General features: G+C 35.3%; 1 protein-coding gene across 3 annotated transcripts in view; it reads right to left on the bottom strand.

Annotated features, from left to right (window-relative positions):
• LOC131026826 (uncharacterized) overlaps positions 1-14,861 on the bottom strand; it is a 159,510-nt gene that overhangs the window by 31,841 nt on the left and 112,808 nt on the right. For all 3 annotated transcript variants that reach the window (XR_009102396.2, XM_057956817.2, XM_057956816.2), the window contains exon 10: positions 4,128-4,229. Coding sequence is in view for 2 of the 3 variants with exons in the window: in XM_057956817.2 (XP_057812800.2) it covers positions 4,128-4,229 (102 nt within the window). In the remaining variant the exon portion in view is untranslated. The remainder of the gene's footprint in view (positions 1-4,127; positions 4,230-14,861) is intronic.

Raw genomic sequence — 14,861 nt, 5'->3', positions numbered from 1 at the left:
CCTAATTCTAACCCTAACTTTGATATAAACCCTAAAGTAATCGTAACCCTGACACTATACACTTACCATAAACTTAAGGTTAACACTAAACCCTAACCCTAACCATAATCCTAAACCAAAAGCAAACCCTAACCCTAATCATAGCCCTAACCATGATATAAGCCTTAACCCTGACCATAATGGTAACATTAACTCTAATCCAAAACATAACCATAAACCAAATCCTAATCCTAACCATACCCCCAATTATAATTCCAACCCTCACCCTAACTGTAATTATGCTTACCTTAACCCTACCTTTGATGTAAACACTAAGTTACATAATTGTAACCCTGACACTAAACCTTGACCCTAACCATAAATCTAACCCTAATATTAAACCGTAACTAGAACCCAAACCCTAAACATGATATAAACCCTAACCCAAACCATTATGTAAACCTTATCCCCGACCATAACACTAACCTTAACCCTAATCCTAACCATAACCATAATACTTGTCGTTAAATAAAGTTTAATATATCTTAGAGTTAAGTATTTGCTTTGATCTTGTAACAAATATATATTATTAAAAATAGTCTAAATAGATATATTAAATATCATATATCTCCATGTAATATATAATATTATAATATAATTTATTTTAATAAAAAGATTTATTAAATAACTGATTCTAATCGAACTTGAACCCTTACCCAAAGCATTATCCTACAATAATAACTCTAATCGTTAACTAAAACCAATTGTAACTTATTTTATCGATAATATTATAACTCCCTTTAATCTAGACCCTAACCCTAACAACCCTAATCCTAACCAAAACCATAACTCTTATAGCTATCATCGCATACTATCTTCCATTGCAATCTTAACCCTAACTCTAACCCTAATCCTAATTATAATTCTAACCCTAACCCTAAGCTTAACCCTATACCAGAACCAAAACATGATGCTAACCCTAACCATGATATACACCCTAACTATTACCATATTCCTAACCCTAATCCCTAACCCTAATCATAACCCTAACCATAATATAAACCTTAACCCTGACCATAATACGAACCTTAACCCTAATCTAAAACATAACCATAAACCAAATCGTAATCCTAACCATACCCCCAGATATAATTGTAAGCCTGACACTAAACTATAACCTTAACCATAAATTTAACCCTAATATTAAACTGCAACCATAACCCTAACCCTAACCATAATCCTAAACCTTAAAGCTAACCATAATCCTAAACCAAAACCAAACCCTAACTATGATGCTGACCCTAATCATAAATCTAACTTGAACCATGATATAAACCTTAACCCTAACCCTAACACTAACCTTAACCCTAATGCTAACCATAACCATAATACTCGCGATTAAATAAAATTTTATATTATCATTAAATAAAGTTTTATATTATCTTAGATTTTAGTATTTGCTTTGATCTTGCAACACAAATATATTATATAAAATAGTCTAAATAGATATTTAAAATTTCATATATCTCTAAATAATAATATAATAATATTATAATATAATTTATTTTAGTACAAACAAATAGAAAATAATAATAATAATTGCAATAATAATATTACATATTAATGCAAAAAACATTAATAGTATAGTATTATATAGTTCTATTTTGAATTTTTTTATTGTTGCCCATGTTGCTGTGACTGCTACTAGCTTACATATATTTCATTTTAATCAAATATATATACAATACGTCGAGATATATCCTTTTCGAGGCGCCTATTTTTATCATGTACCCCGAACTCTAATAGGTGCCTCGAAAAGGATATATCTCGACATATTATATATATATATATATATATATATATATATATATATATATATATATATATATATATATATATATATATATATATATATATATATATATATATATATATATATATATATATATTTGATTAAAATGAAATATATGTAAGCTAGTTTAATACATACTTGAATATCTAAATAGTTTATAACTTAATAAGTTAATACTACTCATAATGATATTTTTTTTCTAAGCCATATATTTAATGATTTATTACTTGTATAATATAGTTAGTAATATAATTTATTTTATATTTTAATTTTTTCAAATATATTTATAAGGTACAACCCTTGTTATGTGTGTTGGCCGCATAATTAAAAAAATATGGTGGAGGTTAATTTCTTTAATAATTTGTTAATGAATCCATAAAGCTTCTGAATACCTCCATTTTAAAAAATTAAGGTTTTAACTTTTTGAGGTAGGAAGGGCTAAAAACAACCAATACAATCATTCATCACAAAGAACTCAAAAAATGTAGCAATTCATAAATCATTATAGAGAAAATGGAGCCATTTGTGAAATCAATACAAAGAAAACATAACATTATAAGAGCAAATAAATTTATTAGTAAGAAAATTATAAAGTAATTCAACAAAAATAGCCCACAAACTATTTCCAAAAGCCCTTTTAGGCTTTAGCACTTCAAAATTCTTCTCCATTTTAGTGCGAATTTAACTTTTAAATTCTTACCTCGTTACATTAGCAGCCTCCAGGATTTTAGACTTTAGTACTTCAGGATTTTAGACTCTAGCACTTCAAAAATTATTTTCCACTATAAACTGTGATGATCTTGAGTGTTTAGGTTGCTTCAGTTGCAAAAGCCTAATGAAATCTTGAATTATATAGTCGCAAATCTTGCATCCTTTCTTGGTTATAGCAAAAGTAAAAACTCTGTTCATTTGTATCATGCGTGCCAAGTTATATTATTTTTGCAATTTTTTTAAGTCATGTCATGGACCAAAAAGAAACCATTTTGGTTGAGTACTATGTTAGAATGATTTCCAATGAATAACTCTGCATAATGCCACTTTTGGCTTCCCTATATGACAAAAGCTAGGCTTTTCTAGTTAAAGCCAATTTGAATATGAAAAAGTTGGCTATTCCACTATAATATGCCCGTCTATTTCACTCCAAGGTCCTATATGTGTTCCTTGAACTTCTAATTTGAATGCTTGCAAGCAGAACTTAAAAAAAATTCGTTAGCATTTCCTTCCATCAACTAAAAGTGATGTAGCATGATTCATATCTATTTGATTCGGCAGCTCATCCATATCCAATGTAGCAACCTTCCTTTGTTTTCAAAAAATAGCAAGCAATCAAGCTCCAAAACATTTAATGATTATACTTGCCTAGCATACATGGAACTTGTTCGATGTTTTATGAGATGAGTTGTCTTATATTTGTAAACAGTGCATTATTTTATGTAAAACCTGATTTGGCCTGATGGCAGAGGCTTCTGCACTCTAAAATGGAGCTCATAAGTTCAAGTCCGGAGCATGTAGTTTTGTACACCTCATTTGACATTCAGCATATTGGTATCTTGCTTGGTGGTGACCTAAAAACTACCCTTCAGCATTTTATAAACACTTTTCAAACGTCTCTGCTTAAAAATTTAAAATCACTGTCAAAAAGAAGTTTCTATGTTGAATCCCTTACTACAAAAGAACCAACACCAAGTCTTTTGTTTGAAATTGTCCCAGGCACTATGTACTTGTGAACACCCTTCAAGATCCACATCCTTTATGAGATAGCTGTAAATACAGCATTCCTTTGTCCTGTTATTTTCCAACAGCTACAAATGCTCTAAACGGCATCTAATGTACTAAAAAGTTTGCCAGCCATGTGTATCTCCCTTGATCAACATAATAATCTTAAGACAAGTTTTCAGGATGGAATACCATTCCTTCATGTAGACTTGATTGTATTTTCTTACACTTAGTTACAATCAATGAGGGAACATTAAAGAAGAAAGAGAAATACTTTCGAATCATCTCTGCAAACTAGCCAAAAAAGTCATTGAAATCATCTTATATCACCACTAAGCAAGGTGACCGATAAATATTTATGTACTCCTCTGTGAAGAGTAAGTTTTCTCTTCACACATGTTTCTTTAATTTCGAATCATAAATTTCTACAAGTTAAAGCATATGATTTTGGGTTGTGATTTGAATTTTATACGTTTACAAATATACATATAAACCCTTGTTTAAAAAACATATGGTAACTGCTCAGATCTCATTTCTTCTTTTATTTTCCAGGGTTCATGCTTCAGAAGAGGACAATTACCTGTGTGTATGCATCTACTGCCATTAAATAATCCTTATTCTTGAATGCATATTCCCCTCTAGATTTTGCCTCCAAAGACTTCTGCTTATTCTCTGGTGAAACCTGAAAAAGCACATTACCTCAAATAAGAAAAATTTCATTGATATGGCAAATATTATTGATTACATTTCACATTCAATGGATATTATAAAACTACAAGCAGTTGCTAATATCTGAGCTTCTCCTCGGGGAACAAACTACAGAAGTATCACATAACATCTAAATTTTAATCAGCAACAAGGACAAGAAAGAAAGAAATTATATCAGTGCCCATGAATAACCAAATTAGGTTATTGGGGCTGAAAATTTTCGATCAGTTACAAATGAAAAATATAGAGGTAAAAAGCAGTGTTGCAGGAAACACCAGAAAAGCTGGGTTTTGTTCTTTTTACTTTTTTATATGCATTGATATTGTATCTCATCAAACAATGGCTGACAACGTCCAGGATTTTTTAAATTTACTTCAATTAATAATTATATCACATTCAAAAATTGTGGGGCAAGGGGCAGGCCAAGATGCTAGTTCTGCCTTCAGAATTGACCCTTTTTACTGTTTGATATGAATTGATATTATATCTCATCAAACAATGGCAGGATCTAGGATTTTAGTTTTTAACTTTTAAAATTATTAATTTGTTACAACTGACAACCTCCAGGATTTTTTAAATTTACTTGAATTAATAATTATATCACATTCAAACATTGTGGGCCAAGGGGCAGGCCAAGATGCCAGTTCTGCCTACAGAATTGATCCTTGTTCCCCTTTCAAGTAAAATAACAATGTAAGCACATTTCCAATGGAAGATCTGACATGCAGATATACTCTCATTGCAAAAATACAAACAAGAGTCCTCACAATGGGGTTAAAGCTTATTTATGCAATATTCTTGGATGTGGTTGTAAAACTTGTCCTAAAACAAATAACACATGGTTTCCTAAAGCCCAAACTGTGGAAACTACAAAAAAGTGTAAGGTAGCAGATACAGTGGCTGCAAGAGCTTGAAGCCATACCCATCCTTTGGAAAGAAAAACCTACAAAAGGCTACCTACATTTGTAGGTGCTGACCTGAGAATAGCTTATTCACAACTAGCTCCTTCACGTTCCCTTTTGCAAACAGCTCAAACTTCTTTAGGAAAGAAAACTCATCAATTAGTCATTCTTGGCAAGAGAAGAAAAGAAGTGGGCCTACTGGATAGGGCTTTTAAGAAGAAGTCAAGGTAGACAGCTGATGAGTCGATTAGACAATGCATTGCCATTTATACAAAAAAGAGCTTCCATTCAAACGAGTAAGACCACCATAACCGGTGAGAGATGGTGAGAGGCATCACTGAAACCCCAAGAGCATACACAAGTCCTAATTATGGGAAGGTTTCGATCACATTCTTAGCCAAAAGGTAATGTGGTTAAGTCAATTAGTCACTCTTGGCAGGAAACACTGATGCCCATCATTTCAGATGAATGTAAAAATTGCAAAAGCTGACACTTAGTAAATGTTATTGCAGAATTCTCTAGAAGGATAAATGATTCTAAAGCCACTTAATTGTAAAGTGCAAGTGAAGGATACAATCTTCATTGTTAAAATCCTCATAAAGGCTATCTAGTCCACCGAGGGCCTTGTTCAAGTAATCACAAACAATGAAAAAGTTGTCAAGCAATGGGACTGTTAGTGCAGGCAAGGTATGAGGATATTGCCTGGATGCCCTAAGCACCCCAACCTGTAATATCCCCCAAATTCATGTCATTAATTACCTACTTAATCAATGGTTAATATGCAGAAGGATAGTATTTAGCTCAATCCAATATCTTGGAAATATTGTTGTCATTGATATCAAAGGGGAATTAACGTCAAGACGATTTATTATTCATGTCAAAGGAGGTTTAATTAGAAAATATTTATTTCAAAGATAAGTACTTGAATTTTAAGGGCTGTGTTGACGTGTATTTTGTACACAATCATACACAGAATAAAATACCTAAAGGCATCTTATCCTCTCTTGAATAAAGTCTCTAACTGCTGAAGATTCGCATGAAGGATCAGTTAGGATGAGTCCAATGTTCTGGTTAGTAGGGTCTCTACGTGTGGATAAACTCCAGCGGTATGATGTGATTTACTGGAATCACAAGGGGACTTACATCTGATGATTGAACTTCCGATTTGCTTTGCTGGAACACAGGCTCTTACTGGCTTAGATTTGAAAAAATGGAAAAAGGATGAGGGCGAAGAGAAGATCTAATCCTAATACTAAGAATGTAGGAGCAATGATTTGATTTTTGATGAAACTCTAACTAGGTCTTGTTTTGACATCAATGGACCATCTCCACAAGGCTAGTGCGATCTTCTAAGGGAAGCTTTATGATGTTCAAATCATCACCGCAGGCATAGACACCATCAAGTTGATGCATATCAATGAAGAAGCGACAAATTGAAATTGAGCTTAAGCTGAATGATTCCAGTTGACTACACAAGGCAAGTCTGCAATCAACAAACTGCTAGTAGTATGGATATACGAATTCCACCATTAATCAATCGCATTTCCTCCATTCATCTAATCATCTACCATCTAGGATTGAAGACTCAACAAGAAACCATGCAAATTGCAAGAAACGACACACTTCACCATTACTTCAATGAAAATGGAGTTTGTTTACAATCAATGGCAACAATTTCTTGCCTTGTCCTCCTATTCTACTCTAATTACTATTCTATCAATTTCTAACTACTCTCTATCTACTAACTGCTTTCTATTATTTACAACTCTCTCTAATTCATTGCTAATTAGCCTTTACAAATGAAATGCCAGGGCTTATATAGTGCCCACAATACAATTCGATGGCTTAGATCAATTCGAGATCAATGGCCAATATTTTACAATGAAAACCCTAATTAGGGTTTGTTACAACCATTACATAACATTTAATGCTTGACCAATGAAATAATTGTATTGCTTGGACACATGTCCTCTCTGGAAAATTCCACCAATGAATAGCCGGGGTAGGTACATCGAAGTTTGTGCCACCTTCCATGAGTTAGATACATTGAATCTGGACATGCTGAGGTGGACCACACTGACTGGAGGAGTGATGACTGGGATGCCACCTCATCTGACACTTGTAGCTTGCTAGATATTCAATTTGATGTCGTTGAGAGGCTATCTTTAATTAACTCTTGTTCTAACTCCTTTTGTCCTTGATGTGCAAGACGATTGATGTACCTTGCCTTGGAATGCTGGATTTGGAAGAGGTCGCCCTTGATGACGTTAGTCCAAAGAAGGCCGTCCTTGTCGATGCTAGGCTGGAGGAGGTCGCCCTTGATCTGGCTTGATTTTCCTTGAGAAGATCTCCATTTGATGCCTACACAACATTTCACAATTAGAAACATGATTTTGCAAAATGTAACATAGATTAGATTAATTTTTAGGAAACTTCATAATAAATCCTTGAGTTATCATTTCCTAAACGACGATTGAGCTATTACAATTCAAAATTTGAAGGCTATGACGATCAACAATCAAAATCAAAACAATAAATCCATATCGCCATACCTCACTTGAGAGCTAACTCTAGAATGCAAAACAAGGAATTTGCCTAGGCAAAATCAAAATTTGATGGCTTCAACGTGATCTCTCTCCAAATGAACGTCCACTTTAGCAATTCGCCACCTTGGGGGAGGAGTCTTCAATGTCTTGAAGATAACAAATTCGCCTTACTTGAAACAAACACGCATTCCTCTTTGATGATAATTTCGCACCTTGTCTTCTCCAAAATCGCATATGAAAGAGGATAAAATGATGATTTGAAAATGAAATAAACACCTCCCTTTATAGGCGCTCACCTTCACATTGACCCTAGGCCGACTTTGGTGAATAAGGCAAATTTAAAATAAACTTAAAGGCCGACCTTTGTAAAATGAAACAAATTTTAAATCAAGCGCCCCATTTTATTTATATTTTTAATGCCTATAATTTTAAATAAACTCGATTTTTAAAAGGCAAAAAATTAATTAATAAAGACCCATGCGCTAATGTTAAATGCTAACTTTAATTGGATTTCAAATTTATCGATTTTTTCCTAGCATTTAATAAAATCTAAAGAATGTTTTAGCGCCAAATTTGGAAGAGGTAAGGACACAAACCTATCGCTCTGGTCCCTGACTAAGGGACAGGAGCGAATTTGATGTTTAGTCTTGATTCTCTTGCCTTTTATGTTCAAAACCTCCATCCTCACGTTGAGACTGGCATGTTTGCCAAAAAAAACTCGAGCTTGATCGTCTTGATTTGGTGGATGAATACCCTCTAAGGTGGATATCGCCCTGGTCCCTTGGTGAGGGACAGGAGCGAACTTCATGCTCTGGCCAACATTTGCTATCCCTCAAGCTTTACTCCTTGTTCATCACCTTGCAAATGATATCCTTGATCTTGCGAACCTTGACTTTGACGTGATCTTGAAGGAAAACGAATGATTTAATGAAAATCGCCCTGGTCCCTTGATGAGGGACAGGAGCGATATAGCTTCCTTGTTCAAATTGATAGTCTTTTGACGTTTGAAACCTTTGCATATCATCATCTTAAGACGCCTTAGACCCTGTGCAACCATGTACAATCTTGACTTGGCATGAATTTTGAATGAATTGGCAAATATGGTGGATATCGCCCTGGTCCCTGACTGAGGGACAGGAGCGAACTTCAATGTCCTGGGCTCATGCTTGCTTTCATCAACTTGCCATTGCTTTCATCGTGTAAAATGAAGTCCCTTGGTCCCCTTTGGACACTTGAAACGTGATCAACATTCAAAATCTAAGCTTTCATGAAGATTTCGCTCTGGTCCCTGCCTGAGGGACAGGAGTGAATTTGTACTTTCAAGCTCAACTACACTTTGCCAACTTCCAAATTTATCTTCAACGGTCTAGTTTCACCCTCCTTTCTTGCCTTCAAACTTAAAACTTGCTTGCTTTTGCCTGAATTTTACCTTATGAAGAATTTCGCTCTGGTCCCTGGGAGAGGGACAGGAGCTACAATGGATTTTGCCCTGGTCCCTGACTAAGGGACAGGAGCGATTTTGCATTTTGGTCTATTTTTCCTCATGTTTGTGCCTTCAAATTATATTCAACTGGTAAAAAGCACTTCCTTGGTTCTCCTCAAGTCGTCAAATCGTTCAAATCTTTCAAGGACAAGGAAATTTTGGATTTCAAGCTCCGGTCCTTCGGTGAGGGACAGGAGCGATTTTTGCCCTCCAGGCCCAAATGCTTCACTTTTCACCATGAAATGTCTTTGCTAGGGAAGATATCATCCTGCCTCATGCTATGAATAAAAGTTAATGTCCAAAAAAAGGTCTAAAATTGTGCATATAAAGAAAATCGCTCTGGTCCTTCAGTGAGGGACAGGAGCGAATTTGACCTTCTAGGCAAAAACTCATCATTTCATTGTTTTTGATCAAGTCTGGATGCTCTATCATGCTCATTTCGTCCTTCACCATGCCTTTGATGTCTCAATTCGTCCAAACACGGTCAGGAATGGCTCAAATAAGTATTATCGCCCTGGTCCCTTGGTGAGGGACATGAGCGATTCGCCTTGGACCCTTGGAGAGGGACAGGAGCGCTTTTCGCTCTGGACCCTCAGTGAAGGACAGGAGCGAAATTTGACTTTTCGAACTCTCTATCAGGACAATTTTAATGGAATATAACATTTAAGTATAAGAACTTATACTTTAAGTTATATTCCATATATACTTTCAGGATGTTTGAGAGTGGTTTCAGACCTCCAGGAGTTATATTGCAAAATCTAGTTTTTTGAGGTTTTTCAGTTTCCAGACTTAGTCAAATTCAGGATTAGGACATTCGAGACCTAGCCAAATTTCAGGATCAGGACATCAAGCCTAGCCCAAATTTGCTATCCTATTGATCACCTAGGCGACACTCAAAATGCAAAGGCTAACTAACAAAACCCTAAAAGACCTAGAAAACAAACCCTAAAAAGCAAAAAAAAACATAGGTCCCCATTTGCAATGGGGCGATGTGTGAAAACGTCACAACAGGCTGGCCGGCCTATGTATTAATAATAAAATCAATTTATTTATGTGCAATAGCTGGCCGACCTCCTTGGTAAAATAAAAACTTGGGGAATTAAAATAAATCTAAATATGTGCAAAAAATGGCCGACCTATTTGGTAAAATTAAATTAAAATTATTATTTTCTTTTGAGGCCGACCTCTTGGGCGAAAATGCACAATTGGGGTATAAATAAAAGATGAAGTTGAGGTAGAGACATCAAGCAATTAACAAAATATAATTCAGATTTGGATCAGACTTAAGAGCAGTCTTAGAGCAGACTTTTAAAGATGATTTGTAGATGATTTGGAGCAGATCGCAGAGAAGATTTTGGAGCAGAGTTATGAAGCATATTGGAGAGAATATTTGATCAGATTTATAAAGGAGAATAGAGAGATTTATGAAGGCTTTGTGAATACTCTATGGGTAGATTTATGATAACCTTATGAGCTGATGTATGAAGATCTTATGAGCAGACTTCTGAAGGATTTATAGCAGATTCTGAAGGTGATTTAAGGCAGAATTATTGCAGACCTTTCAAAGTGATTTATAACAAATTTCAAGGAAGATTTGAGCAGATTGTTTAGAGCAGTTTTTGACAAAGACAGAGACATTGTTGTGATTAAGGTTGGTGCCTCATATTAGAGAGGTTGGTGCCTCCTATCAAAAGAGATTGGTGTCTCTTGCTAAGTCGGTTCTTAGTTGTGGGGACCGATGTCTCCAATGGGTTGGTGCCTAAAAATCATTTAAGAGGGGATTGGTGTCTCTTGTGGGTTGGTGAATACGAAATTTGTAAGGGGGATTTTATATAAGCAATATTTCATCGTGATTTTCTCCTATAAGGGTTTCCACATAATTCATATGTTCATCTTGTGTTCTTGTTATTGATATTCTGCAATTGATGATATTGTGATTGTAGAGTTGATAAAGTAAAAGATTTTATTATACTAATGATTAGCTCATTTGTAAAAAGAATGTAGGAAAAAGACAACCTACCTCTTTTGAAGAAATCCTCCTCTACAATCTCCTTGACAACAAACAAAGTCTTGCCAATATTATCATTACTCAAAGTTTGAGGAATTTCAAAGCACAACATTCTAATATATAATATTGCTTTCTATATTCACTATATCAAACTATTGAAAACAATACATATATAAAGGAAGAAGCCTTCCTTAATTTTTTCCCAAATAGTTCAACCCACTCTAAGATAAAACAACTCATAACCAACACATAACTATATGATCACTAACAATAGGTTGCATACTCATCTATTTGTAGGTATGTTTGTCGTTGCGCCAAAAGCTCCAGCTATCAACGCCCGCTACAAACGCCAGACTTACCCAAATCCATGGGAGGCAGTTAAGCCATGTCGCGAACCTCGAAGGAGGTGCTGACCACCAAGTCAACAATCTCCCCCTCACCACGGACTAAGGGTTCCACACCGACGAAATGAAGGAGACCTCTTGGGATTCGAACCCGTGACCCAAGGCTCTGATACCAATTGAAAAGCACACAAGCAATATTGAGAGGGGGCAGGTTAATCAGTATTGCAGATTTTTAAACCTTAAAACCACAAATACAAACATAAAACAAGAGAAATAAGCAGAGAGATTCAAACACCAAAATTTCTCTTGGAAAACCCTTTCGAGTAAAAAACCATGGCATAAATAGGCTCTTATTAATCTCAACTAGTGAGCACCACCCCAAAGTACAAACACGGAGCACCAACCCTAAAGAACTGAAGCACTAACTCCAGTATACAGAGGCACCAACCTCATCTCAAGCACCAACTTAAGACAAATCCCACTCTTACGAACACATTGTCACTTATACTTATGAACTCCACAGAGATGATACTAATAGATAATATGTTTACTTCATTCGAATACCTCCCAACGATTCACTTCACTACATATTCTCACCCAACCAAACAACTGTAGTTCTTCATCAAAGGTTACATATATTCTTGTACCACACTCTGATAATATAAAAATATTTTCACAACACCTTTCAAAGATTGCACGATGAAGCTCTCAATATATGTATATATATTATACACAGCTAACACACAGGTTTTCCAAAGAAATCGAATAAGACCAACAACATTATCACTCTGCAAAGACGTGTATCCAGAAAAGAATATTATTATCTAAGGAACCTTCCACCCACAGCAAAAATTCAGTTCATATTATCTCACGTCTTTCCACTTACCATTGAACTTACACAAGGAACCATTTCATTCAAAACAATGCCTCGCCCAGCAATCAAATTCCCAAAGCTACATGTTGATGTGTTTTTTAGGCACATGCGAACACAGAATAAAATACCTAAAGTATCTTATCCTCTCTTGAACAAAATCTCTCAAATGTTGAAAATTAGCTTAAGGATCACTTGAGAAGACTCCAAGGTTAATGAATGTAGGGTCACTACGTGTGGATAAGCTTCGTTGGTTGATGTGATTGTTGGTATCACAAGGGGACTTACATTCGAATGTCTAAATGCTTGATTTGCTGGAACTTAGATCATCTGATGTTACAATATGGTGATGCTTTTTGATCCTAAACTAGCTAGAGTTTGAAAAAAATGGCAAAAGATGAGGGGTTGAGAGAGTCTATTCTAAACCTAAGAATGTAGGAAGATGAGTGAATGATTAGATGGAATCCTACTAAGAGAGGTCTCACCATCAACTTGAACAATTTGACACAAGCTCAGTGCAATCTTATAAGGATATTTCAAAGATATTCGAATCAATACCATCAAACATCAATCACCATTCGAGTTAATGCATAAGCAATGAATGTAAAACGATTCCGAGTTAAGCTCATATCATTCCAGTTGACCACACAAGGAACGCTTACAATCAATAAGAGGCTAGTGGTATGGACTAGGTGGATTCCACATGAATACATTCAACAAATTCCTCCATTCAATCTAATTTATTTATCATCTAACATGAAGATCCAAAAAGAAACCATGCACATTGTAAAGAAACAACACACTTCACCATAACTTCAATGAAAATGGAGTTCATTTACAACTTAGGCAACAATTTCTGTCTTTTCCTACTCTACTCTAATTGCTATTCTATTCTTCAAAACTGTCTACTCTTCTATTGCTATTAACTATTAGCTAGCTATTCACTATTAACTATTAACCTTTACAAATGAGAGACTTGAGCCTTTTATAGTGCTCTCAATACAATTCAATGGCTCAGATCAATTTGAGATCAATGGCCAAGATTTTACAATGAAACCCTAATTAGGGTTTGTTACAACCAACTCTTCTTAGCCAATTACATTCAGAGAATGTGGACCAACAGATATTGAGGGTAGTTACATTGGAGTTTGTGCCTTCATATATGAGCTTGATTCATTGAATTAGGACGTCCTGATGTGGATCTCTCAGATTGGTGGAAGGGATGACTGGGCTGCCACCTCAATCTTGCACTTTGCAGACTTGATTTGATTCATCATCATGAAGGGATGTTGAGAGATATCTCTTGATACTTAGTTTATTCAGTTGCTCAATGTGATGATGATGATGAGAAGCAAACTTTGATTAACTCTTTTGAACTATCTGCTTCTTCAATCATGTTTGATGTAGGTCTAGTGATGACTTTGGTTGATCCTCCTTCGTTTTTTGACATACTTGATGAATGATGCAATTGGTTGAATGTAGCTCCTCATTGTACTGACTTCGATTCTTGGATTCCCGAAGGTACCCGAAGGGAATTCAAGATTGTAAAACATCTTTCCATCATGTAGGTTGTCCTTCCTTAATGGTCTAGTGCCTTGAGGTAGGTAGATAATTTCTCCTTTGCACTCATGCGATCTTTCCATGTCAATGTGATAGAACACGAACCTTGAAGATATCCCGCTCTATTGCTTGCAGCTCCTTGTTCCTTGCTTCATCTCCTGCAAAACAAACAAGCGAGTATCAAATATAGTTGATATATAGATTTAATAAAAACATATAAGGAGAATTTGCCCTCATGAAGCAACACTTGAAGTTGTTTTTACGCTCGTGGGGAGGAGATCTTGAAGTTTATTCCACCCTTGATATTCATTAAGTTGCCCTTCTCTTGCCTTTGAATTTACTTTCATTCTTGAAATTCGCTTTTGCAGCTCAGAACATGAAGTTCGCTCCCCTCTATCCATTCATGAAATTCACTCTTGCATGTTGAGTTTCTGAAACTCAATATGAAATTCGCTCATGCATGCTAATTCATGAGGTTGAGATTTGCTCATGTAAGTTTGAACATGAAGTTGAGATTCGCTTATGTATATTTGAAGATGAAGACTGCTCCAGATGGTGTGCACGTGAAGCTTGTTTCAATCACCTTGCTTACTAAGTTCTCGTCTTTCATGAAATTCGCTCCAATCTTCATCTTTGTAGAAATTCGCTCCAACGTGGCAACTCATGAAGTACAAATACACTTGAATTCGCTCTTCTACCTTTGATCATGAATTTCGCTCCATATCCCTTACTCATGAAGTGCATTTTGTATAAAGTTCGCTCCATTTCATTGATTCATGAAGTTCATTTTGTAAAGTTGGCTCCAAATGTCTCAAACATGAAATTCGTTCCAACTTGTCAAGTCATGAAGTTTGTTTGTGAATGCTTGAACATGAAGTAAGTGATTCCAAAT

The sequence above is a fragment of the Cryptomeria japonica genome, chromosome 1 (genome assembly GCF_030272615.1).
Source record: "Cryptomeria japonica chromosome 1, Sugi_1.0, whole genome shotgun sequence".
NCBI classification, from domain to species: Eukaryota; Viridiplantae; Streptophyta; class Pinopsida; order Cupressales; family Cupressaceae; genus Cryptomeria; species Cryptomeria japonica.
Note: the sequence above shows the minus strand (reverse complement) of the source record. Positions and strands in the feature narration are given on the sequence as shown.